Below are 25,858 nucleotides of genomic sequence, written 5' to 3'. Positions count from 1 at the left end.
CAGGCGTTTGGGTTTGCAAACCCGGATGCTAGCTAGGGTGTTCTCTCACAGCAGGTTTCTTCCCTGGATTTCTCTTGACTACAGCAGGGTGAGGTTTCTCGAAGTTCTGCCTGTATGTCAGCAGCACAGCCTCTGTGACCTAGACTTGCTAGGATCTTGGGATGGTTCTTTTAAAATCCCTGCCTGGACAGACAAATGTGCTGTATCCACACAGTGGAATAGCATTCAGCCATACAAAGGAATGAAACACGATACATGGGACAACATGGATGGATCTAGAAAACCTTATGCTGTGCTGAAGCGAAAGAAGCCAGACACAAAAGCCTATGTATTGTAGGATTCCGTCTATATGAAATTTCCCAAATGGGTAAACTATAGAGAAAGACAGCAGATTCGAAGTTGCCAGGCTCTACGGGGAGGGGGAATGGGAAGAGTTTAATGGGTATGGGTTTCCTTTTGGGGTGAAAAAAATTTTTTAAGATTTTATTTATTTATTTGACAGAGAGAGATACGGTGAGAGCAGGAACACAAGCAGGGGGAGTGGGAGAGGGAGAAGCAGGCTTCCCGCGGAGCAGGGAGCCCTATGGGGGCTCGATCCCAGGACCCTGGGACCATGACCTGAGCCGAAGGCAGAAGCTTAACGACTGAGCCACCCAGGCGCCCTGGGGTGAAAATGTTTTGTAACTAGTTAGAGGTGGTGGTTGTACGGCATTGTGAATATCCTAAAAGCTACTGAATTGTACACTATAAAATGGTTAATTTTTTTTTTTTGATATGAGAATTTTACGTCGAACAAAAAAATCCCCACTCCCTACCCCAAGAAGGTGGACAGCTCCTGTAGACCATAGGATACTCTGCTCTTCACTTATTACTAAAAAGTCCCAAACTCAGCAACAGGGAGAAGAGTGAGCCTTTCTGCTGAATCTGACATACAATAACAGCTGTATCATCTTTAGTATAATCTTGGGTACTGGTTAGTCTTTACCATGTATCAGGCAATCAATGCCTTATTTATTGTAATATTCTTATGGAGTTTGAATGCCAATTACATCACTTCCTAGCTGCATCGTCGAGAGCAAGTCAGTTACCTCTCTGTGCCTCAGTCTCCCCACTGATAAAATGAGGATGCTAACAGTATCTGCCTCAGAGGTCTGTTGTAAGCAGTAGTGAGTTCATATTCGTAGAGCACATTAGGACAAAGTCTGTTGGAGTTGGCACTAAGCAATGTTAGTTGTTGTGATTATCATCATTTACCCTCCCCTGCTAAAAAAAATCTCATTGCCAGGATCCAGTCTGGGGAAGGGGAAAGGAGTACCCGAGAGACCTGAGGGCAGGGGGGTAGTGTTTACTCTTCTACTCCCGGGAGCCTTGGCCTGGGGGAGCGAGGCGCTTGCAGCAAGCACAGGGCTGGCTGCGCGGCTGGAGTTGGAGAACAGAAGCCTGCCTTAGCAGCCAGCACACCCCTCTGGGAGGCTGGGCTTGGGCCCAGGGACGAGGGCAGCTCAGGAGAAGTGGAAAAGATTTGTTGGCCTGGCGCTGATAGGGACAAGTGGGCTTGAAGCTTAATAAAGAGGTGGAGGGAGAAAGTGCTTAGCTGCCAGGAAGCTGGTTAGCATGCAGGATAGGATAGGAGGAGGGTGAGGGAAGGGGTGTGGCAGCACCCAGGTGCAGAGCAGCTCGCGGGAAATACTAACTGCTGACCGTAGCAGCGAGGCCGGCAATTAAATTGCAAGACGTGCTTACTATGTGTCACCCACTAAGCTTTCTTCTTATTGTTAGTATTATAACTAATATTTAGCAAGTGCCTATGCCAGGCCTTACGCTATATACTATAGAACAGCAGTACTTAAGTCAACGCTCACCACGGTAACTCACATTTACTGACCGCATAGGCTAAGCCCTATGTTAAGCGTTATTAATAATGACGGTAATATTGACAACAGTCAGCATTTGGGGCGCATGGCGTCACGGGGAATGGCCATTTCTACATTCCGGGATGTTTACATGAGCTCAGACGGGCAGACCTGGCAGTACCAGGTTCGGTGGTAAGCCTTTATCATGTGTTGGCTCACTTAATACCACAGCCTGGCAAGGTGGGCCTAGTGCTATCCCTGTTTGCAGATGGGGACGTTGGGGTTTAGGGAGCTAAGATGTCCTGCGCTGTCCAGCACCGTCTCCTCACCCTGGCCTGGGGATGCACATATGCCCGAGTCAGGCTCCACAGAGTCTCTCCGGGACTTCTGTGCTGAACCTGGCACGGAATGCTGCCCCTCTGTGTGCACGGAGGCAGCCGGAGCAGGGCCGGAGACTGTGAGGCCACACGCTGAAGGAAGCAAGGAGCAGAACCACCTGCTGACCCCTGCAGGCTCCTCAGCCTCGTCGTGCTGCTTCTAGATGCTTCTCAGTTCTGTGAGATGATCAATCCCCTTTTACCTAATGTTGTTTTTGCCGCCTAAAAAGTCCAGACTGATAAAACATCTCATTGAGCGAAAAACCGAGTATCTGACAAGTTCTTGACTTGCCCAGTGGGCAATTTTGTTTCCCAGGAAATAGAGGAAGCAGCCAGGGAAATTGCTCCTCTGGACCTAATTCTGACCAACGTGGACAAATTGGCTGGTGAAGTAGATGTGACACGTAACTGGGGAGAATATGGCCACATTGTCTCGAGTTTGAGGTTACCGGAGAGAAGAAGCAAGTTGCAAACAGACTTTAAAATACTAACTTTAAACTACTACACTATAATATTTTGTATAGGATTCAAGATGTTTGGTAACCCTAAAAATCTAAAAAAAATATTGCAGCTCATCCAAAATGAAAATGTAGTCTATTTAAAGTGAAATACGCTTAGTAGATTCAGACGTTAGGAGATATCAATTTAGTACAGTAACAGGATATGTTTGAAGAGTCTAAAATTATGTAGCAGGATTGGGGAAACATGAGATTTAAAGTTTTAAAGCATTACTCCTACAAGCTAAGCTGTCAGTAGAGAGATCCAATTTAAAATAACAATGCTAAACTACTAGCTTATAACAACCAATAGTACGTTGGTGCCTTTTAAAGTGTGGTTTGATGAAACACGTAGATTATGACTGAGGGCTGGTGTTCTACAATCCATAATGACGGGAGGCACCTGCCTCGAACATCTGTTTGCTCCATGCACCTCTTTTAAGGTACTTGTCAGAGGAAAAAGCCTCTGCTGTATGTCAGCGGCGTCCCCAGCTGTGCCGGAAATACACACCTCCTGGTACCAGGACCTTATGTAGTCTGAACTAAAAGAAATGTGATCTGAAATAGACTCCATTATAGAAAAGAAGGTTTGGGGGTAATTATCAAAGCAAGCTTTCAGGGCTCTGTTTTGGATTTGCATTAACACAGAACTGAGGCTCCTCACTTGATTTTGGGCCCTGGACACCTCTGAAAATTTGAAAAAGTTTCAGACCCTCTCCTTAGAGAAATATACCAACATGCAAACTTTGACAAGCCATTTCTAGGAGATTCATTGGATTCAGAAGGCCAACTACAAACCACAGGTTAAGAATTCTGGAAAGGGGGGCGCCTGGGTGGCTCAGTCATTTAAGTGTCCGACTTCAGCTCAGGTCATGATCTCAGGGTCCTGGGATCGAGCCCCACGTTTGGCTCCCTGCTCAGCGGGGAGTCTGTTTCTCCCTCTTCCTCTCCTTCTCCCTCTGCCCCTCCCCTGCTCATTCTCTCTCTCTCTCTCAAATAAATAAATAAAATCTTTAAAAAGAAAAGAGTTCTGAAAATAAATGGGAGAAACTGCCTTAAACAAAGAAGATAGGCCAGCTAACTTTGGCCCAGGGACATAACCTCTCTAAACGTTCTTGTTCTCTAATACGGGGATATTCATGGCTTTTGGCTCACAGGGCTGTTGTGGGGATAAAATGGGAGACTGCGTTTAAAACTCAGTACAGTGCTTGGCACATTCTAAGTACTCAACGAATATCAGCTGATGGCCTATTATTATTATTAGCAGGACCTACAATTTGTTACACTTCTTCCGTTTGCAGAGCAAGGTTTGTCAGGATCTCCTGCCTGTGGGTTTTCATTAACTACACGAGTGCTAACAGAGACCTGTTTAAAACTCTGCAGCCCAGCTCCTGGGCTCCCAGCGTCCTTCTCTCTCAGACCCTCGGAACAGGGGTGTATGTAGCATAGAAAGAAGGAGAGGAACAAAGTCTATCTCTCCTTTTCCCTGGGTACAGGCATTTTTAGAATAAAACCAAAATCTATCTCATGAGCCACATTTTGAGTTTAGAAAAACTCCCACCAATCCAGCAGCTGTAACCTTCGTGATTTCAGTATGTTTTGCTCGAACCTGCAGCATCTTGGCTATTATTCTGCTGCACGAAATCAATGACGTGATTCCCTGGTGAAGCCCAAATGAAGGGTTTGGACAACAAACAGATTAGAAATCTGGCATCTTTACAGAAACAGTTAAAAGACTGAATGCACAGCAGAACTGAAAAAACAAATAAAAGAAAACTTGCTTTGGTCTCCGGGGGGCCCCAGAAGTTCTTCTCTTGACAGACGTCAGCCTTCTCCCAATTAGAGCTCATCAGAAAGCCATCACACAGTAATTAAAACACAAACAAACTGACCCGAAGAACCTCCCGAGGCGGCCGTCAGTGCCTCGCTGTGTCCGCTACAGGACTGACAAGACCGGGATTTTAAACTTTGCAGCCTTCCTCACGCTCTCTCTCTCTCTCTCTCACGTATGTTGCTTCACGGGGCCCTCAGCACCTTCACATTCATTCTCTCTGATGTTCACAAGGACCTTGTGGAGCACACCTGCTTCTGTAGGCAGGGCGTGTGGGCCTGCCTCCGTTTCTCTACCGCATGGTGCTTCCTCCCACCGAGGGCCTTTGCACCTGCTACTCCCTCCGCCTCCACCATCTTTCCTCCCCTCTTCACCCTCCCACCTCCTACTCATTTCCAAGATCTTGGCTTGAAATTTCCCTTCTTCAGCAGAGCCTCCTCTGACCTCCCAGAACTAGATCAGGAGCCTTCTAAACACACTCCCATTGCTCCCAAGCTTTGCCTTCTCTGCATTTATCACAGCTTGTTGTTGTATTTACGCTTCTATTTGATTAAAGTCGGTCTCCCCTCCTGATAGTGAACTTCACCGAGGAAGCAAGCACTCCTGCCTCGTTCATGTCTGAGCACCCAGCACATCACAGAGAACCTGGCACATAGCATGGCTCCAGTTTGAATGTATGAATGAGAGACAGAATAATTACTCTCATTTTGCAGGTGAAGGAAGAGACCCAGAGAAGGAAGTCACTTCTCAAGGTCACAGCCCATCCACAGGAGTGCTGGTGCTTGAACTCAGGAGTCCTGGCTCTCCTCACTTCTGTGCTGCCTACGAGGAGAGTTTTCTTGCCATTTCTGGGGAATATCATTCTGAGTCCTGGTACCCCCACCCAGGGAGGGTATCTGAGACAATCAGAGGCCCGGCTCTCAGTGGTAGCAGAACCCTCTTCTTGCTGCCACCCCTATGACACTTATAGCCCGAGTCAGCATGACTCTAGCATGGGATGGCCTGGTCCCCCTCACTGTACAATCACACAGCATCCCTTGAGGCAGGTCCTTGAACGCCCTGCAATTACTCCCACTCTCCCAGGAGCCAGGAGGGTAGGAATGGGGATAATTAAGGAGGAGGGTGACAGGCCCTTCTTCATCACCAAAAATATCTCCCACTTCCTGCAGGCATCTCTATGGTAGGTTTGATCATGGCTTCTCTCGAATGATCACCAAGCTGTTCACCTCATCACTTAACCCTTGCAGCATTCTATGAAGTTCTGGCCAGAAGCAAGGCTTAGAAGATTCTGATACATGAGGATGTGAGCTCCGGAAGGGCAGAGAACTTGCCAGACTGGCTCACTGCTACATCTCTGGTTGTTAAGGGAGCACTGAGCACACAGGCAGTGCTCACAGGCAGTATTTGTTGAACGAATGAATGAACTAAGAGCTTTCCATGTGTCATGAACTTATCATATTTTGTAGGGACTGTTAATAACCTATTCTACCTAGTTACCAGGCTAGGTAACCGAGGTTCAGTGTTAAGAGACTTGCCCAAGGTAAAAAAATTTAGTAAGCAGTGGAGCCAGGATTCAAGGCACCAAACGGGGAGATTAGGATTGGGAATTCAAGCAGGGAGATAAAGATGTTGATTATTCTAGTGAGGTGAGTGAGAGAATAGTTTCAACACTATGAAATGTGTTTATCAGGAAAGGGGGAGAGAAATACCATGCAACGCATTTCCAAACTAAGTGCACAGTCCAGATTCTCTTGGTGATCAGGGTCCACGAAGACATCATGCAGTGTGCTGAGACTCTGGGGGACTTCCCAGCACATAACCCAGCGTCCTGCAGCAAAAGCGCCAGGGATCAGTGCTGATGAAAGAGAAAGGTCCAGTCCTTGTAGGGACGTAAGTAGCAGGCAGATCCTGGGTCGCAGGAGGTGAGGTGGAAAGAGCCCTGGGGTGGGTGTCATAAAGCCAGTTTGCCCCTAATGCTCTACCTCTCTCTGGGCCTCACAGTTCCCATCTATACAGTGAGTGTTGTTACTTAATAGTCTAGGGTGACCTCTGGGACCCTTCCATCTCCAGTGTCTGACTGTACATATAAGTAGGTAGTTGTAAACTCAACAGCATCTTAGAAATGGTCACCTAGTCCAATCCAACAGAGAATTCCTGCTCCAGCATTCCCAGTAGAAGGTATGAGATTCTCTTGACTATATTTAGGCCAGTGGTTCTCCACGGAGAACAATTTTGCCCCCGCCCCCCCAGGGCAGATGTCTGGGATATTTTTGGTTGTCACGACTGGAAGGGTAAAGGCCAGGTATGCTACTAAACCCTGCGCAATGCCTAGGACAGTCCCTACACCAAAGACTTCTCTGGCCCGAAGTGTCGACGGCGGGAAGGCTGAGAACCCTGATCTAGGCAAAAGCACGCATTGCAGGGTGAGGGACCTTGCGGCCGGGCCACTGCGGCTAGCACAAGCGTGACAGGGAGACACACTCTCTGTGACTGCTTCCCAGGCCTTCTGCCTTGTGGGGAAATGTGGAGGAGGGGCCCGCCTGTGGCTACTCAAACATCTGGGCATGCCTAATCACCCAGCAAGCCAACTAACCAGCCAACAGTGACCACCTGAAGAGGGAGTACTTAGTGGGGTCAACGTCAGGAGCAAAAGGTCTCCCAGAGAAGGCCAAGGACTCCACTGCAAGCTGGAGGGGACCGGGACGGAGGGAGTGTGTTAAGTTGTGGGTGGGGTCAGGGGCACCTGAGGGGGTCATGAAGTCGGTAGTGACCCACCTGGGGCTAGAATGGCAGGATTTCCAAACGAGGGCATGGGAGACTGGAGTGTGCCAGGACGCAGGCAAACAAAGAGCAACAACGAGGATGCAGCAGGGCATGAGTTCGCTGTCTGCCCCTGCCCCCTGCCCTGCCTAACTTCTCACCTCATCTGCTCCCCAGCTACGGCCTCCCACGCCTGCCGTTTCCTTAGCTGCCTCAGAGCCTGGCAGATTCTGTCCCCTCAGGGGGCGTATCCTAGCCCACCCATCCTTTGGGTCCCAGCTCCTGGCCCTTCCTCCTGAGGAAGTCTAAATATAATCTTCCCCGACATTCACTCCACACATTAAGTGCTCTCAGAGTCCCATACCTGCCCCCTTCATGAAGCTTATCACTGTGGACGGTTATCTGTGGGATTCCTGACTGTGGCCCCCCCCCCACCCTGTGTGGGGCTGGGGCTGGAACTCACTAAGGACCCTGGGGCAGAGCCCACACAAGGTAGCGTCTCAAGAGATGGTTGTTGAGTGGACGGAGAGGCAATTGCACTCGGGCTCTGACAGCTGAATGTTGGGTTTATTCAAGGCTGGAAATAGAAAGGCAGTCTGAGACCTCAGTGAGAGGGTCCTGAACGCTAGGCTGAAGTGCCGATACCTACAGCGGTGGGCAGCCAGGGGCCCTGAAGACAGGGATCTGCCGACAACACTACGATATCCTGGGAGGATGGACTGCGCCGAGGTTGGAGCCTAGAACAGAGCCTGGGGACTGAGTGGGAGACGGGCAAGAAGCCTGGGGCCAGAGGGCTGGGCCCTGGGAGGTGGCAGAGGGAGACCAGTCCCTCTTTGCTTCTTGGAGACTGCTGGTTCCCTTCCATTTCTTTTCGTGTACCCCGAGAGTCCGAGGGGAGACCTGAGCAGCAGCCTGTGGTGGCGCTCTGAGTTGTGGGGGGCGGGAGAGGGAGGTGGGGTAGGGGCTGTGATGCTGCGGACGTCCCGCAACACTCGCATCTTTGTGAGGTTCTCTGACCCCTTGGCCTGGTTCTGCTCCCGCTCCCGCACCCAGGCGGAGCCAGGGGAGTCTGCTCAGAGCCCTGCCCTGGAGGCAGGCCAGCTGAGCAGCGGGTGGAGGCGCACAGGGACAGGAGGCAGATTACATGTCACTTCGTATTAGCCACATCGGCAACTTTCCCAAACCACCCAGAGAGGGGCGAATTAATTGCAATTTTGAGGACAAGCCAAAAACAAAGATAACACCGAAATGAAGGAGATTGTATCTGCCTTTACAGACGCGGGTGGACAGTGATGCCTTCCAGAAGGTCAGGTTTGCTTACCTGTGAGGTACATCTCCTCTCCTTCCGTGAACATCTGGTGACAGCGGACGCACCGGGCACAGGTCGGGTGGTAGTGCTTCCCTCCTGCCTGTGGAAATAAAAAGAAGAAAGAGGAGGTCAGAGCTGGGGCTGCTGTGCACGAGGCAGGTTGGGTTTGAACATCTCCTAGGCACATTAGCGTTGCTGGTGACTTCATGACCCTAAGGTTGGTTGGGAGTCAACCTAGGGGAGTCCAGAACCATCTAAAAGCCCACCCAGGAAGCTTGGTGACTCCATACCATGGGTCCCCGAAGGCAGTTCAGGGGACTTCCCTGGACCCCTGCACTTCTATTTTGGCAGTGAAAGGACCCCTTGGCGGCCACTCGTCCCACCTCCTCATTTCTAGATGAGGAAACAATCTTGCTTTGAGGACACCCCAACATTTCCCCAAGAATGGGGCCCAACATTTCCCCAAGAATGGGGACCACTAGTGGTACCTGAGTGACTTTGAGTGGTACATGGACCTGGGATTTAATAACATGGGATCAATGAAGAAAAGGACCTCCTTTTCACTCCTCTGCCAATTTTTCCATTTTAAAAAAAATTTTATTCATTTGAGTAATCTCTACACCCAACATGGGGCTTGAATTCACAACCCTGAGATAGAGTCATATGCTCTTCTGAGTCAGCCAGGCGCCCCAAATTCTTCTGGTTTTCTCAAGGAGAGAGTACCAGTTTGGCGCTACTGTGTCTTTAACATCTATCTGAAACTTACTAACCTACCTTTTTAAGAATGAGAATACGCTTGAGGCTTGGAGCCTCCACAAGCAGTAGAATCCAGTTAGAGCTATATCTGTGTGTATATATATATATGGTTACTGGCAATATAGGAAGTGATCTTGGTTTTCTTGTTACATTTTTTTTTTTTATTTGTAAGTGAGTCAACTTAAAGACAAATGAAAGTATTAAGTAAGAATTCATATACAAGGTCCATAGACATGGCAAAACTTCTGAGAGTGGCACGTGAAGGACAGGCTTTTAGGGCTCGGTGGACAAAAATGGGCCCCACAAAGGCAGGACCTGCTAGGGAGTTTCTGACCCTGAGGCTCCGGGCCTGCGACGGCAGCACCCCAGTACGTCTGCCCCATCCCCCACTCACCCCAGTCTGGTTTTGGCGAGCCCCCTTGACTATTCCCACTTTCCTTTCCTACGACTACTTCAAATAGAAATGGCAATGATTTGCAGCTGCAAATTCTTCTATGGGGGAAGAGACAGGCTCAGAGAAGGTTATGCCTCTAGGTGTCACTGGAAACCAGGAGCAATAGCAGCTGGACCCGGGAGGGCAGGTCACCCGGGAGGACAGGTCATCCATGTAGCACTCACTTCCACGCTGACCGTTCTGACACTACAGTCCCAGCCCAGAGGACTTGGTATGCAGGGGTCCTTCAGTGGTGGTTCCAGACTCTCCATATGGAGGAACTCGGCTCAGCGATGGGGCTGGAAGGTGGGGCTTGTTTTGAAGGTACACCTGACCCTTGAACAACATGGGTTTGAACTGCGTTGGTCCACTTACAGGTGAGTATTTTTTTCAACAAATAGAGCACTGTAAATGTGTTTTCTTTACCTTATGATTTTCTTAATAGCATTTTCTTCTCCCTAGCTTACTTTATTGTAAGAATACCGTTAGAGAATACATACATCACACAAATATGTGTTAATCGATGTTTATGTTATGGGTAAGGCTTCCAGTCAACAGTAGGGTATTAGTAGTTAAGTTTTTGGGGAGTCAAAATGATACATGGATTTTCAACTGTGTGGGGGTCAGTGCCCTGAACCCCACATTGTTTAAGAGTCAAGTGTATATTTTGCATGTTAGGGCAAGGTGAATTTGGGGGGATATGCCTGAGGGAAATTGATGGATATTGGGGGATTGTTAAAAGCCGCTTCCCAAGCCATCACTTGGCGGGATGCTAATGGGTTCCTTCCAATTCAAAAATTATAACTGAATAATGCTGAAGGCTTATTTCTGAATCTTTTTTGGGCATGGTGGATGGGTAGGCATGGGCTTGCCTATTCTGGAGATACTTGATTTATTCTAAGAACTTAGCAAGAATGAAGAAAGGGCAGATTTTTCAAAAAATAAAAAAAAATCTCCAGTGTTCCTTACTTCTGTCTGCTTTGTGTGGCTCCCACCAATGATAAAATGCCCTTTTCATCATCAAAGCAAACTGTGTTCAAACTTTGGAAGGAGCCTGCTATTTTCCCAAGCTGAGATGTCGTGGGACTGACTCTCTCCTACCGTGACAGGGATAATCGGTTTAATTAGTAGCCTCTTCCTACTTTGTGTGTCTTTATCATTTCAATTATAGACCTGTTTTCCAGGGAGGCAACAGCGCCTCAGCAAAACCGAAGCTTGGCATCTTCCGAAATGTCACGCCCCATCACCCCACCCGGGCCGAGAGATGCCGCGCACCATCTTAGCGACAACTTGGAAGCAACTTGAGGGAGGGAGGCTGCCAGAGCAGCCGGCACCCAGCATAGTCAGCGAGGTAAGATGGGACACTCTGTTAAGAAACCGAAATCAAGAAAACAGTGCAGAAAAACGGGGCGTATCGGAGAGGGCTGAGAACCAGAGTGAGGTCAGGAGAGGTGGTACTGGGCACTGTTGTTCTCCTTGGAGAGGACACAGACTAGGAAGAAAGAAGTGTGACTGTCATTCAGCATGTTGAGCTCTGTCACTGAGGAAGTACTTGCGGGGTGGCCTAGGGAGGGAATGGGAAAGGGGAAATGGAATTTAATTACGTACCTATTGTGTCCCTGCAAATGTCCTGGGCCCTGTAGTGGGCAAGTGTTATTTTTGCCTGGCCAACATCCTTCCCCCTTCTTCCAGAAACAGCACCAGGCCTTACCTGGGTGGGACTACCCATTCTCCACATCAGTCCATGTGGTTAAGTAGGGCTGACCCCACCAATAAGTATATTCCAACTCTATGGTCATAGTTATTGGTTTGGAGACGGGTCTGAGATTGTCCAGTGAGAGCCAGTCCTGGGCTGAGCTATGAGAAAAGAGAAGCTCCCCTTCCCCTGGGGGATGCTGTCTGATAGGATGTAAGCCTGGAGCGACTGGTGTCCAACTCTCCCATCATGAAGGAGAGCCGTCCTGAGAATAAAGCCAACACAGGACAAACTGGAGCCAGGATGGCAGGATACTCCAAATGCATTCATTTGAGCACTGGATCCAGCTGCGCCTGAAGCAAGACCTCCCTCTGGGCTTTTTATTATGGGAGCTGATAAATTTCCTTTTTGGCCTGAGCCATTTGAATATAATTTCTGCACTTGCAACCAAAAAAGCCCTGACTACCCGTAAAGACACTCCTGTATGTGTCCTTTCCTCTCACATGACTACGCTACTCATAAGACGTCTGACACTAGATGTGTGTGTGTGTGTGGTGGGGGGGTTGTTCCATAGCAAGCAATTTTCTGAGACACCAGCGGGGTGCCCTACCACTTAACTCAGTTCTGACACTATTTACCTGGGAAGAGTGTCAGACCCCACAGGTTAAGGGCTCAGGCTCACAAGGCTGCCCCTCCCCCACTTCAGATGCCAATCCCAAGTCCCAGGTTGTCACCTGTGCTTCTGGCTGACTGGCTATAAATTGGGGTTCCCATGACCCCCAGGCTGGGTTCGATAATTTGCTAGAATAGCTCACAGAACTCGGTGAAACACTTACATTTACTTAGGATAAAGGATAGAGATGAATATCCAGCTGGAGGAGATTCGTAGGACAAGGTGTGTGGGAAGAGGCTCGGAGCTTCCATGCCTTCTCCCCACACACCACTCTCCCAGAACCTCCACATGTTCAGCAACCTGGAAGCTCTCCAGACCCCATCCTTTGGGGACTGTTATGGAAGCTTCATCACATAGGTATGATCCACCATTACCTTAGTCTCCAGCCCCTGTCTCTCCCACTCTTGGCAGATGGGAGGTGGGGCTGAAAGTTCCAAGCTTCCAATCATGGCTTGGTCTTCCTGGTGATCAGCCCCCATCCTGAAGCTCTCCAGGAGCCCACCTAGAGTCCCCTCATTAGAACAAAAGACACTCTGATCACCCAGGAAATTCCAGGAAATTTAGGAACTCTGCGTCAGGAAGCCGGGTCAAAGACAAATATTAGAACAAAAGATGCTCCTAGTGCTCTTAACACTTAGGACATTGCAAAGGTTTTAGGAGCCCTGTGCTAGGAACTGGCGGCAGAGACCAATAAATATATTTATTTTCTATTATTTTACACTAACATATCCATCAGAAGTTGAATAGTAGAATTCGCCATGATAGATGAAGACTCCAAGTCTTGGAGAAAGTGACTTGCTTCAGGTTTCATGGCTAGAAGTGGTAAAATTGGAATCCAAGTCTGTTCTACTCTAACCATGTAGGTCATGACATCATGTGACCTCAAAGACACCCCCCCCCCCCCCCGCCTCCCCCGGAGTGGCTGAGAGCTGTGGGCACGTGTATGGGATATAGGAGTCTGGAGTTCTAGATTTTAGCTCCCGCTTTACCAGAAACACTGTGTATGACCTTGGAATAACATCACACGTCTTGGGGCTCACTTTTCTCATCTGTAAAATGAGGAGGGTTAACTAGTTAATAGCTAAAAGTCTCTTCCAGCGCTAAGAAAAAAAAATCATTAAGTCCACGATGCTAATGGAGCCTTGTACAAATGGAATCAATCGAAACCCGGTTACAACAGCAGCCCGAACGGAGGCTCCCATGATGCTAAAACACAGTAACACAAGGGAGAAGACAGCCACTGCAGACACAGTTTCAAAGCAGCTTGGAAATGCTGGGATGAATTCCCATCTGCAGCCCTGCGTGTGATCCACATTTCCTCCTTTTCCAAAGAAAAGTCTGCTTTGGGGCGCCTGGGTGGCTCAGTCCATTCGGTGTCTGCCTTGGGCTTGGGTCATGATCCCAGAGTCCCAGGATCAAGTCCCATCAAGTCCCACCTCAGGCTCCCTGATCAGTGGGGAGTCTGCTTCTCCCTCTGCCCATCCCCTTGCTCATGCTCTCTCTCTCTCAAATAAATAAATAAAAAATAAATAAAATCTTTTAAAAAAAAGTCTGCTTTTATGATCTCTCATCCCACGGACCCTTTACCCCACTAGGATGCAGATGCCTATAACCCCTATAATCCTGCAGAGCTGAAACTGTCCTGAAGGTTACCTTCCCTCCCCCCCCCCCAGCCTTTTCTCAGCCCACATAGTCCTCAACTGCTCTACAGAATCTGACCAACGCGGGCGGGCCACGCCCTCCTTTCTGAAGCGCTGTCCTCTTGTGGCCTGGCCCCCATTCTCCCCTCACAGCTCTTCCTCTTTCTCTGACAACTCCTCAGTATTCCCGAGCCCATAAGTAGTTATTCCCCAAGGCTGCCTTCAGCCCACTCTTCCCTCCCTCCCCCTCCCTCTCTTCCTCTCTCTCTCTTCCTCTATTCCCCCCCACCCCCAATCCTGGTGACTGCCCTGGGGCTGACTCTTATGCAAATCCTAGCCTTTCTGAGATTATTCCTTCCACGCCTGAGCTGTGTTCCTGAGCTCTGCTCCACATTTCTGACTGCCTTCCTGAAACCTTCCCGGAATTTCAATCACAGCCTGTCCCGAATGGAACTCACTGTGTTTCTGCCCAGATCAGCTTCTTTCCCTGCCACCCCCAGTTCCACAGAGAACAGCACCAGACTTCCTCTCATCCAGGGTTGATGCTTTGGTACAACTTCTGGCCTCTTTTCCTTCAATCCTCATGTCTACCCGTGGCCCCACCGCAAAGCTATGGGAGTTCCACTCCCATCATGCGGGAGGCAGGTGGGTGCTCTGGCTGCTGCTACTATAGATCTTGAGTCCTGCCCACAGTGTCATGGCCTCCTCGCTGGTCTCCCACTTCCAGTATCTTTCCTCCGAATGTAACCCGTGTCCATCACGTCATCCGTCTCTAAGGAGCAACTCTAAGGGGATCGCTCATGCTCGGTCTTTCCACAATGCCTGTTGCCCAGTGAATCCCATACAAACTCCTCACCCTGGAATGGGGGCCCTGGGAAACTGGGGCCAACACCCTAGCTGCGCTCCTGTGTCTTGCCTTCTCCTCCACACTTCACCCCTACTGCTCCCTGGAAAGCTTTAATGGTTTATCAGCTCTGTGCCTTTATCTTATTCTCTCTGACTCCCTACAATCTTACCACGTTGCTCCTCGGTTTAAAACTCTCCAATACCTTTCCATTGCACTTACTACAAAATCCAAACTCCTAAACGGCTACAAAGCTCTATGTGGTATGCGCTGTGTGATAGACCATTCTCCCCGAACCCCAGTTTACATAATTCAGCCACACTGGCTTTTTTTCTCTGTTCCCTGAATGGGTCAAGCTCTTTTCTTCCTCTAGGGCATCAGAAGACAGCCTCCTTCACATCCTCGGGGCTCAGCTTCAGTACATCTCCTGGGCTCCTCCTTCCCTGGTTACAACAGTCTCTCCTGCTGGGCCCACATGTGGCTGCAGAATCCTTCTCAACACAGTGCTGACTGCAGGTGACCACCACCAACTGGACAGCTTTGACACAATTAATGATTTTGCTCGCAAGAGCTGCCCCAGTCTGCCGTCCCCCAGCCACTGTCAGAAGGGAAAACTGAGGCCTAGAGAGGCAAAGACACTCACCCCAAATGTGAGCATGAGTTAGCAGTTGAGTCAATATCCGAACCCAACTGTTCCTGGTCTTAGGCTATTGTCTGTCCTCTGCACCAGACTCTTTCCTGTTTTTAATTCCTCAAGGTGGGTGGTCCCAAAGCATAGGAAGACAGCTTTCTGGGCCCACAGGGTGTGGGAAGGAAGGCCAGGAAGGGCGACAGACAGGGAGCTGGGGCAGGGGCTCAGAAAGGGTGCCGCGGGTTGCTTGTTACTGGCAGAGCTAGCTGTGCATCGGAGGCAGGGGAGAGCTGTTGCCATGGCGATGGACCAGCCAAAGCAGGGCGCAGGGAGCAAGCTGCTAGACAAGCTGGTTCTTAAATCAGCACATTACCGAATGCTTAAAAAATTAAAAATGGCTTCCATCCTTTAGCAAGGTTGGGAAGAAAACCATAATTGTCCCTCCCCAGTAATCTATCTGGGTCTGAGTCCAGAGAAGCCACTGATATTCCCAGCACAGCATTTTTGGAGCCAGGAATAATTTTGTCCAGCTTCTCATTTTAGGGGTGTCCAAAGAGGCAAAGTTATCCGCTCAAGTCATGTAGCAAGCTAAGCTGAGGGAGGTCAAGGCAGCAGGGGAGGGGGGGTGCTATGGAAGAGGGGTCCTCAGTGACGACCTTTTGGAGTCACAGGCCACCCTGTGCAAACATCTTCACAGTTACTTGAACCCACTCACCTCCAAGACCCTGCCGCTGATGTATCGGTCACAAGTCTCGCATTTAATGCCAAACTGGGAGTGGTAGTCGGACTCGCAGTACGGAATGCCATCCCTGCAAGAGGAAATCCACACAGGGAGAGGAAGTTGGGGGGGGTGGTCCATGGGGGGTGTCACATGTAAGTTCCTGGACCCGCAGCCAGTAGTGACTGGACCAAGATTAGAAACACTTGGGGAGTTTGTTAAAAATGCAAACTCCCCAGACACCCCTCAGATCTATGGAATCAGAGATCCCCTGGGAGGGGGGCCCAGGAATCTGCCTCTTGACAAACTCCCCAAGTGCACCTGGGAGCCACCGGTCTGGGCTGCTGGCCATGGATATCCCTTTTCTATTCCCCTTTCTATTTTTCCCCCACAAGTTCTCCAGACCCACTTTCTTCTCTTTATCCCAAAGGGTTCTTGTAAAAATGTATTGTAAAAATGTATGAAGTTTTATTTTATTTAGAATGGGTAGTATTTGCATTTGGCACATTACAAAGGCATAAAGGGAAAAGTCTTCTCCTTCCTCCCAGCCCCTTCCAGGAAGTCATCAATGGGGTCAATTTTTGTGCATAGCCTTCAGGGCTCCTCATCTGATAAAAAATTTTACCTGTAGTGAGGGAATCATCTGACTGTGCTCTCGGGTCAGGCGATAAGTGGAACCTACCCTAACCACTTCCGATGTGTTTCATTTTCGCCCGGTGCTTCCAACTTATCAGGCAGTAATAAGATTATTGTGAATTATTCTTACACTACTTTCTGCTACTGATAGCCACTGATGCTGATTTCTCGGTGTGTGGCAGGCTCTCTGATGGTGTTTCACATAGATGATTTCACTGAATCCTTACGGCAGCCCTGTGAGGTCAGAACTATCAGTCTCCCCATCGTGTCGATGAGAAAACTCAACACAGAGGACCTGAAGCTGGATTCAAACCCAGGCGGTCTGGGTCCTCCCCGAGGTGGTCCTGCGGCCGGAAGGACATGGCTGCCGTGTGCCCCGGGGCTCAGGCTCAGTGCCTGGCCTCTAGTGAGCACACCGCAAATGGCAGCCAGAGGAATCTCCATGATTGCGGAGAGGGGTCTTCAAGGAGGACATGGAGGTAGCTGGGGACGTCAGACAGCTCACCCCAGCTCTGGGCCCTGCCTGGCTCTAAGGACCAGATCTGACGACACGGCTCTGTGCTGCTAATGAGTCCATGAGGAGAGAGGGACACTTCCCCCATTTTTGGGTGCAACGGAACCGGCTGACGCAGAGAGGCCTGAAGGACAGGCATGCAAATGTTTCATCTCCAAGTTGTTGCCATGCTGGGCTTGCTGGGAGCCCAGGCTGTGTGGCAGGGAGCGTGTGTTCTCTTGAGGGGGAGGGAGCAGTGACGACCAATGCCCAGTAAGGCCAGCGGTCAGACTGTTGTTGGAAGGCCCCCGAGACAAGCCTCCTCCCACTCCTGCCAACACTTCCACACTCCGTGGGTGTGGGAGGGTGACTTTGCAGGGGGACAAAGTCATTTGTCAGGAGGTGGGTACAATGCGCCAGCAAAATTTGTGTATAAATGCCAACCCCACCTCGTTTGGACCCATGGATTGGGAGGCCTTGGGGAATTTGAAATATCCATGATTCTAAAAAGAGGCAGATGGTCAAATTAGTACTGACTAGACACTTACTAGTATGATGTCTGAGCCTTTGCACCACCCTACGAGGTAGGTCTGCTCCTCCCTGTTTTTATAAACGAGGACATAGACTCAGAGAAGTTAAGTCCGTTGCCAAGGTCACGGAGGCTGGGCTTCTGACCCAGGCATCAATGCCAGAGGCAATGCCTCTAAGCGCCCACCACTCTGCCAGCAGCCAGATGAAGAGCCCAGAGCCAGGCTGCAGAGGCCTTAGGTGGGATGGGCAATGGGGGCTGGGCCTTCCTGAGAGGAGCTCTTTTGAGCAAACCCTACACCCCTGACTTAGGCTCACAGACTCAAGGACTCAGGCTGGTGACTCACTAAGGGCACTTCTTATTTGGCAGGCTCGGAGGGAAATGCCAAGCTCCTACTAACATGGCATTCAAAGCTCTCGGTGATGTGACCTCAGCTCACCTCTGCAGCCTCGGACCCTGCTTCACCCGTGCACACGTTTGAGCCCCGGCCAACAAGGTGGATGTGTCAGGCACCAGCCTGCCCTTGCCCAGGCTGGGCCTTCTGCCTACAAACTTTCCTTCTTTGCATTTTCACATCTTACCCTCATTTTCAAGGTCTGGCTCAAATAGGGCTATCTTCCATGAAGCTCTCCCAGATTCCAGATTTCACTCCCTGCTAGTTAGAAGTGCTCCCTTCTTTCTCAGAATATTCGCAGACTGTCACTTGGACCTCTGACCCAGACAGTGCTGTCTGGTGGCATCCATGTCCCCTTTCTGCCCATAGCCTCGCCTGGTTTTCCTTCCCACTCACAGTTACTGTGGGTCACAGAGGGCTGCTCTCTGGCTCTAGGATTCACATCCTCCTGGCCAGTGATTGGTCAGGAATGGGAGTGTGACCCAAGCCAAAGCAGAGGTAGCCATGGGACTTTCGCTGGGTTCCTTGGGAAAGAGGCCTCCGTCTCTCCGCCGGGCTTGCTACGCTGGTAGAATGAAACCCTGGAATTGCCGGTGATCATCTATGCTTACCCTTTGGGGAGGGCTTGTTTGAGAATAAACCCAACACAGAGGAAGGGAGAGCTGAGAGAGAAGGGGAGGGGGAGAGAGAGAGAGAGAGAGACTTCTGCAGTGCCAGTAACCTCTTTGAGCCCCTGGATTCAGCCATGCTGGAAGTCAGTAGGCCTCTGGCCTTCCTACTTCTGAGTCAATAAACTCATTTTTGCTTAAGTGAGTTTGAATGGGGTTTTCTGTCGCTTGTGATCTAAAGGGTCTTAAAGAACAAAACTCTTGCGCTACCTATCACATAACTCCTAGTGCCGTAATTCTTTATGTATCTAGTTTATCTCCCTTATTAGCCTATCACTCTCCTGACAGCAAACTCCATACATGCTACAGCTTTACGCGCTCACCACGTCCTAGCAGTGGGTCAGCATGCCGCCTCAGCAGTGTCTGGGTCATAAGACATCAACGCTGTGAGGGGCTGTGGCCATCACTTCTTTTACATACTTGAGTATGGGAATGTGGTCATTAGGGCCTAGTGGCAAGGCGGGGGGTTTGTCTGGTGAGGCTCTGTGCAGCCACTGGGGGTGAAGCCCTCTGCTGATAGCTTCGGGTGTCCGTTGTATCTCATTTCAACTCAATTCATTCAACAACTGTATTGTTGGCCAGGGGTTGGGCATGCGCTGAAGGCCGCAGTGGGTCAAACAGAGGCCCCACCTCGGCGAGGACAGACATTAAATATCATCATGGAGCAAGTTACTCACTTCCTCAAGCCTCAGTTTTTACAGCGTTTAAAATGGGGATGGACGCCTCACAGGGGGAGTTGTGAGGTTTAATGCGATAACCCATACACAGCCATTAGTATATCCTTTGTACGTAATAAAAACTCGGTAAATGGTAGCTGGTATTATTATCATTATCAAAAAAGTTAACATGGATGAGTGTATGACTGCAAACGGTGTTAGCCTGTGTGAAGGGAACAAACAGGGCCCCGTGAGGGCTGGTGTTGGGGGAACGGAGGTGGCCCGGGACAGTATGAGACCGCCTGGGGAGAGCAGGTGTGGGACCCAAGACCAGAGGGAGGGGAGGAGCGAACGCATCCAGGAGCGGGAAGAGCATCCCAGGCAGAGGAGGCAGCACGGAAGGGCCCAGGGGTTGGGGAGGTGCTGTCTGTGGCTGTGGGAGGGTGGCGGCTGGAGGCAAGTGCAAGGAGATGGCCTGGGAGATTCAGGTGCGGGCCCCCTGGGGCAGGCCACTAGAATGCGGGGGTCCCGGAAGCCGGGCGGGGATGGGGGAGACACCCACTTGCTGATGTACTCCCCGGTGAGAATGACACTGCAGGTCTGGCACTTGAAGCAGCTGACGTGCCATTGCTTGTCCAGCGCCAGGAGCGACTGGCCGTGCTTGATCTCCTCCTTGCACCCAGCGCAGTCTGCAAAGACAAGAGGACGCCACTGAGCAGAACAGCCTGGGCCCCCTGACCACTGCTATCGTCTCAGTCTAAGTGAAGGAAACCCCTCCCTGAAAACCAGCTTTCCCACAGCAGCTCCCACCCTGGCACGGACACCTGCCCGGAGCTCTGCCAGGTGAAAGCAAAGCCCCTCACCCCCCCTCCCCGGAGCTCTGGCTTCTGGACAGGAGGTCTTGGTGTGAGGGAGAAGGAAAGACATGGTAGGGTTCCCCCAGGAAATTCTCTGTCATCCTGACCGATGTTTATCCCACACAGACAGACCCTGCACCGATTCTGGCGGGCCCTCCAACAGCTAACTAAGCAGGCCACTGTCCGTGCCCTGGGGACTGCAGCATCAGCTGCACCTAGGAGTCTGCAGATGTGCAGCATCTCAGACCCGCCCAGACCTACTGAACTGCACCTAAATCTCCAAGCACAGTCAAGTCTGAGAAGCACTGCTACAGGGGATAAGCTTAGGATCTAATTTTTCCTACCCTTGGGCTGTATGCTCAATGGCAAGGACCCTGTCTTTGTGGTTAAAGCTATTCTCTTGCCTTGTGCTGTGCTCAACACATAGTAGGAACTCAGATCATATTTGCTGGATGAGTATAAAGGAGTGGACCTCATAGTACTGAGGAAAAGGACAGAGTTTACCGTGCCTGCCCCCTCCCCAACATGCTTATAATATGCCAAACATTTTCCTCCAAGGATTAGAGAATCTGGTAAGACCGTCCCAAACCAGAGGGGTGTTCTTACTCCCCATCCTCATCACCCTGGAACGCGCACCAGGGCCACAGAACGTGGGGGCCGGGCATCTGCTTCTTGCTCAATCCGTGTCTGGGGAGGGGCAGGAAATGGAGCCAGCATCCAAGGTACTTGGGAGATGCTGGGAATTCAGGCCTACCCAACCGGATGGCCCACTCTGGAGGAGGAAAGGGTCATGGGACAAAGTTTACCGGAGGACAAGCCTCTCTATCGGCGCCACAAGACAGATGCATACTTTGGAGCAGTGGGGAGAAGAGAAACTGCATAACAAGTTGGGAGAGCCTGGCTGGAAGCCCTCATGTCCAGCTGGGAGCCAGGCCTGGGAGAGAAGATGATGCGTCCGCCTGTCGAGGAAGGGGGTGTGCCCAGCCAACTGTGGGGAGGGTCTGGGCCCTGATGAAGTGCTTGGATGAGGCAACTCCCACAGTTCCCGCCTCTTGGCTCCCTAGCGCCTTTCTAATATCCCTTAGCACAGGCTGGGGGATGGAGGGTCTCCGATTGCAAAATGCTTCAAGCCCCAGGCCTTCAGATGGGGGTTGGGAGAATAGTTTTGGGATTTCTTCTCCTTCCTCACTCCTGGAAAAATTCTAACCATCTCCATCCCGGTAATCACAGGCTTTAGAATGTAATGGTTTAGAGACATCAGGCACCCCCCTCTCCTTTTATAGAAGTGACTTGCCCATGCTCAGCATAGAAGAACCTGAGGGCTCAGGGGTCAAATACTGAACCAGAGATACTGAACTTGTGTCTGTTGGCCTCCTTGATAGGGTTAAATAATTCCACAGGGGCTCAGAGTTCGCGGAGCACTTGGTCACAGTCCCACCTAATGCAGAAATCTATAGCATTCTTGACTGCTTGATTGCCTCCAGGGGTAGGAAGCTCACCCCCTTTTGAGGAAGCCCACTTTGCCTTTGGACAGGCATAATTGTCATGAGTGCCTTTTTAATTTTTTTTTCATTTTCATTTTTAAAAATATGTATCACAAAAAGGTTTATTCTTTTTTGTTTTGTTTTGTAACTCCATTTTTAATATCCTATCTGATTTTTTTTTTATTACAGTATAGTTGACACCCAATGTTGTATCAGTCTCGGGCATACAACATAGTGATTCAACAACTCTATACCTTATGCTGTGCTCAGCACAAGTGTAGCTCCCATCTGTCCCCACACACCGCTATTAGAGTATCATTGACCATAGTCCCCACGCTGTGCCTTTCATCCCCGTGACCTACTCACTGCATAACTGGAAACCTGTGCCTCCCAGTCTCCTTCACCAACTTTTGTCCATCCCTCTTCCCCTTCAGCTCTGGCAACCATTAGTTTGTTCTCTGTATTTATGGGTCTCTTTCTGCTTTTTTGGTTTGTTTGTTCATTTGTTTTGTTTTTGAGATTCTACATATAAGTGAAATCATACAGTATTTGTCTTTCTCTGTCTGACTTATTTCACTTAGCATTATACCCTCTAGGTCCATCCATGTTGTTGTTGCAAATGGCCATATTTCATTCTTTTTTGTGACTGGGTAATATTCCATGGTATATATATGCCACATCTTTATCCATTCATCAATCGATGGATACTTGGGTTCCTTCCATATCTTGGCTATTGTAAACAATACTGCAATAAACATAGGGGTGCATATATCTTTTTAAATTAGTGTTTTTGTTTTCTTTGGGAAAATACCCAACAGTGGAATTGATGGATTATATGGTATTTCTGCTTTTAATTTTTTGGGGAACCTTCATACTGTTTCCCACAGGGGCTGCACCAATCCACATCCTCACCAACACTTGTCATGACTGCCTTTTTTTTTTTTTTTTTTTTCTTGGAGAGGGAGAGAGCGTGTGTGAGTGGGGCGGGGAGGGGTAGAGGGAGAAGGAGAGAGAATCCCAAGCAAGCTCCATGATGGGTGCGGGATTTGATCTCACGACCCTGAGATCATGGCCTGAGCTGAAATTAAGAGTCAGACGCTTAACTGACAGAGCCATCCAGGCGCTCCATGACTGCCTTCTTTATATGGTGCTGAGACCTGACTCCTTGTGATGCCCCTTATTTTATGCAATAAGAATAACCTACCTCTTTTGCCTCCTGACATTTCCTTCAAATATTTAAAGACAACTACAGTTTCTCTCTTCTCCCTCCTTTCTTACACATCACTTTTCCTTGCTTGATGTGGGGTCATCCACTGATCAACTTCACTTGTCAACCCCGTGGAGCTAGGTATATAGGGCCAACAACACAATTCCCTACCTCTCCAATACATCTCATTTGAAGAGCTGCATCCTTTTGTGGTCACATTCTAGTAATGAGTTCCATCTGCTTAAGTTGCAGTGATGCGTCTGGGATGGACTTGGCACCTTGGGTTAAAATTCAGGAGGCAGTACAATGTCATGGTTAGAGGCTGGGCTGGGAGGACAGAGTGAAGGGTGAGAGGCTGGCTGAGGGCAGAATCCCAGCTCCCTCGCTTACTAGTTGTGTGACCGCTAAGCCCCTGCTTCCTCATCTGAATATCTTCCTTACAACACTGGTGTGAAGATGTACTATCATCAGGCCTGTAAGGACTCAACACACGAGCTCAACAAATGGTCGCTGTCATTCTTATTTCACGCTCTTGTGTTTTTAGCCTATATTCTGTGCACTGTCCCACCTCTGATCTGAGGCTAGAAGAATATTCCTGTTGCTGGGAAGGCCTGCGGATGAGGATTCTGGGATGCCTCCTCCACGTGGTTTTTCTTTTCATGGCATACTGCGGGTCCTCCATTGTACTGGCCTCAGATTGATCAGGACCCTTTTCTCCCTCTTCTTCCTCCTTTCGGCCTTGACCTCTGGTGGAGCTTCAGGCATCCACCCAGGAGCCCGTGAGTCTAGTACAACAAACAGGCACGGTAGGAAAGCTACACCCTGCCCTGTGCTGGTTGCTGTGCAGCCAGCTGTCCGCTCCTCATATGTTCCTCTCTATTCCAGAATTACAACCTTCAGCTGGCAGAAAGTATGATGTCACCACCTGTTCCCCCAAATCCCTCAGTTTACTGAGGTCTCTAGAGACTCCAGGCAGCCATTTTTAGTTTTTCTTGACTGTGTCATGCATTCCATTTAGATCAACGAAAATGAGTGGGTTTTGTGAGTCACAGCAGGCTCCCTTCCTTACTTTAGATAACTAACCCAGGAAGACGGGCCCCTGCCCAGTTAGCAAGTCATGTCTCTGGCATAGGGTGTGAAGGTAGAATAGGCTCCAGGGCCAGACTGCCTGGGCCCACATTCCAGTTTCATTACTTACTATCTGTGGGACTCTGGGCAAGTCATTTATACTCTTTGGGTCTCAGTTTTTCTCATCTATAAAACAATTACTTGGTAGTGACAGTTGTGATGGTGATGGTGGTGGTGTGGTGACGGTATTGGTGGTGCTGCTGGTGATGGTGGTGGTGGTGGTGATGGTAGTGATGGGGTGGTGATGGTGGTGGTGGTGGTGGTGGTGACAGTTGTGATGGTAATGGTGGTGGTGGTGGTGACAGTTGTGATGGTAATGGTGGTGGTGGTGGTGACAGTTGTGATGGTAATGGTGGTGGTGGTGGTGTCGGTAGTGATGGCGGTGACAGTTGTGATAGTGATGGTGGTGGTGGTGGTGACAGTTGTGATGGTAATGGTGGTGGTGGCGGTGGCGGTAGTGACGGTCGTGACAGTTATGTCAGTGATGCTGATGTTGCTACTGCTGCTGATTCCTCTCAGTGAAAATGTGAGGAAACACTTCTTATTCTTGTAAAAGGTAACACAATTCTTTTCTCTTGATAGTTCCTGAGTATTCTTCTTAATCTCTTTTGAGCAGATAACTGCTCCTGCTGTTCCAGAATGTCCTTATTCACCCTCCAGGGATGAAATGTCACAGCCCCGTAGATCAAAAATACATCAGGTTTTTCCTCCTCTTTTTCCTTTTCCATGATACATTCTTCATCTTAGCCCTCTTTTGAATCTGGTTTTGGTTCCCTCTATCCTTTGGGAACTCAGCAGAACTTCCAACACCCCCTCTAGTTATCTGCAGCATGGACAGTGACCACCGTTGGGGAGAAAAGGTGTAGATCCACAGCTCGCTGTCTTTACCTTGTGAGTAACAAGATGAGCCATGATCCTGGGTACTCCCCCCTGGAGACTGCTTATGTGCTCATTTGCTTCTCATTATTCACTCTTCACCTTCCTCTGCCTTTGGACTTGCAGAATGATGGTGGAGACATTTAGTACTTCTCCTCAAGGACACGCTCACACGCAGGATTCCCACACTCGGCCAAGGAACTCTCCCACATCCCCGAGGTCCCTGATGCATGTAGTAACGCAGTACAAGCCAAGAGAAATAACAGATTCAGGAATCATATTCTCTCTTTGGTGTGCTTTCCAGATTAAATCTCCGAGTCTGCAGCATCCTCGCGTTATATTTAGAGAGTATTTTACACACTATGGCGTATGCTAGTCTGGCTCCTGGATACTAATATATTTGCTTTCCATAGAGCTGGGTAAACGGAGCCCCAGCAAGGCTCTGTGTCTGCCGTGTTTTACACAGAGGGTTGGCATGCTCCTGGCTCCAGCCAGCCTCTCTCTACTGCCTCACACGTGGTCCTGCTGGTCTCTGGGCGCGTCTGCAGCGTCAGTCACAGGGCCGTGGTCCTGCATCCCAGTACTCCAGCCCTGCTGTCATTCTGCACGATGCTTTCAAGGAATCATGAAAGATAACAGTGTGTTCACTCAGCCACCTCAAGATGGAAACCTGCTCAGACCAGCAAACTGTTCTTGAATGTCACCAAGGACGCTGAAGGAAGTTCTCTGCACATTCCGTGAGCAGATCTGATTAGATCGAGAGGAAGGAAGGGCTAGGGAGGAAGCCTTCCCATCGTCTTTCTCCCCAGCTCCCCAGCTCACGCCTGGCAGGCTCTGATGGAGCCCCTCGGGGCCAAGCCCTGCTGACTCGGGGTATTCTGTGCTTATCCCCTTGGCAGGATGCGGCCCAGG

General features: G+C 49.8%; 1 protein-coding gene across 6 annotated transcripts in view; it reads right to left on the bottom strand.

Annotated features, from left to right (window-relative positions):
- Positions 1 to 25,858, bottom strand: part of ABLIM3 (actin binding LIM protein family member 3) — a 109,150-nt gene that overhangs the window by 31,737 nt on the left and 51,555 nt on the right. For all 6 annotated transcript variants that reach the window (XM_032395217.1, XM_032395220.1, XM_032395219.1 and 3 more), the window contains 3 exons: positions 19,957 to 20,083; positions 16,016 to 16,109; positions 8,640 to 8,727 (listed from right to left, as the gene is read on the bottom strand). In XM_032395217.1, coding sequence (XP_032251108.1) covers positions 8,640 to 8,727; positions 16,016 to 16,109; positions 19,957 to 20,083 — 309 coding nt within the window. The remainder of the gene's footprint in view (positions 1 to 8,639; positions 8,728 to 16,015; positions 16,110 to 19,956; positions 20,084 to 25,858) is intronic.

The sequence above is a fragment of the Phoca vitulina genome, unplaced genomic scaffold (assembly GCF_004348235.1).
Source record: "Phoca vitulina isolate PV1807 unplaced genomic scaffold, GSC_HSeal_1.0 scaffold83, whole genome shotgun sequence".
Classification (NCBI taxonomy): Eukaryota; Metazoa; Chordata; class Mammalia; order Carnivora; family Phocidae; genus Phoca; species Phoca vitulina.
The sequence above is the reverse complement of the archived record's forward strand: the minus strand, read 5'-3'. Positions and strand labels throughout refer to the sequence as shown.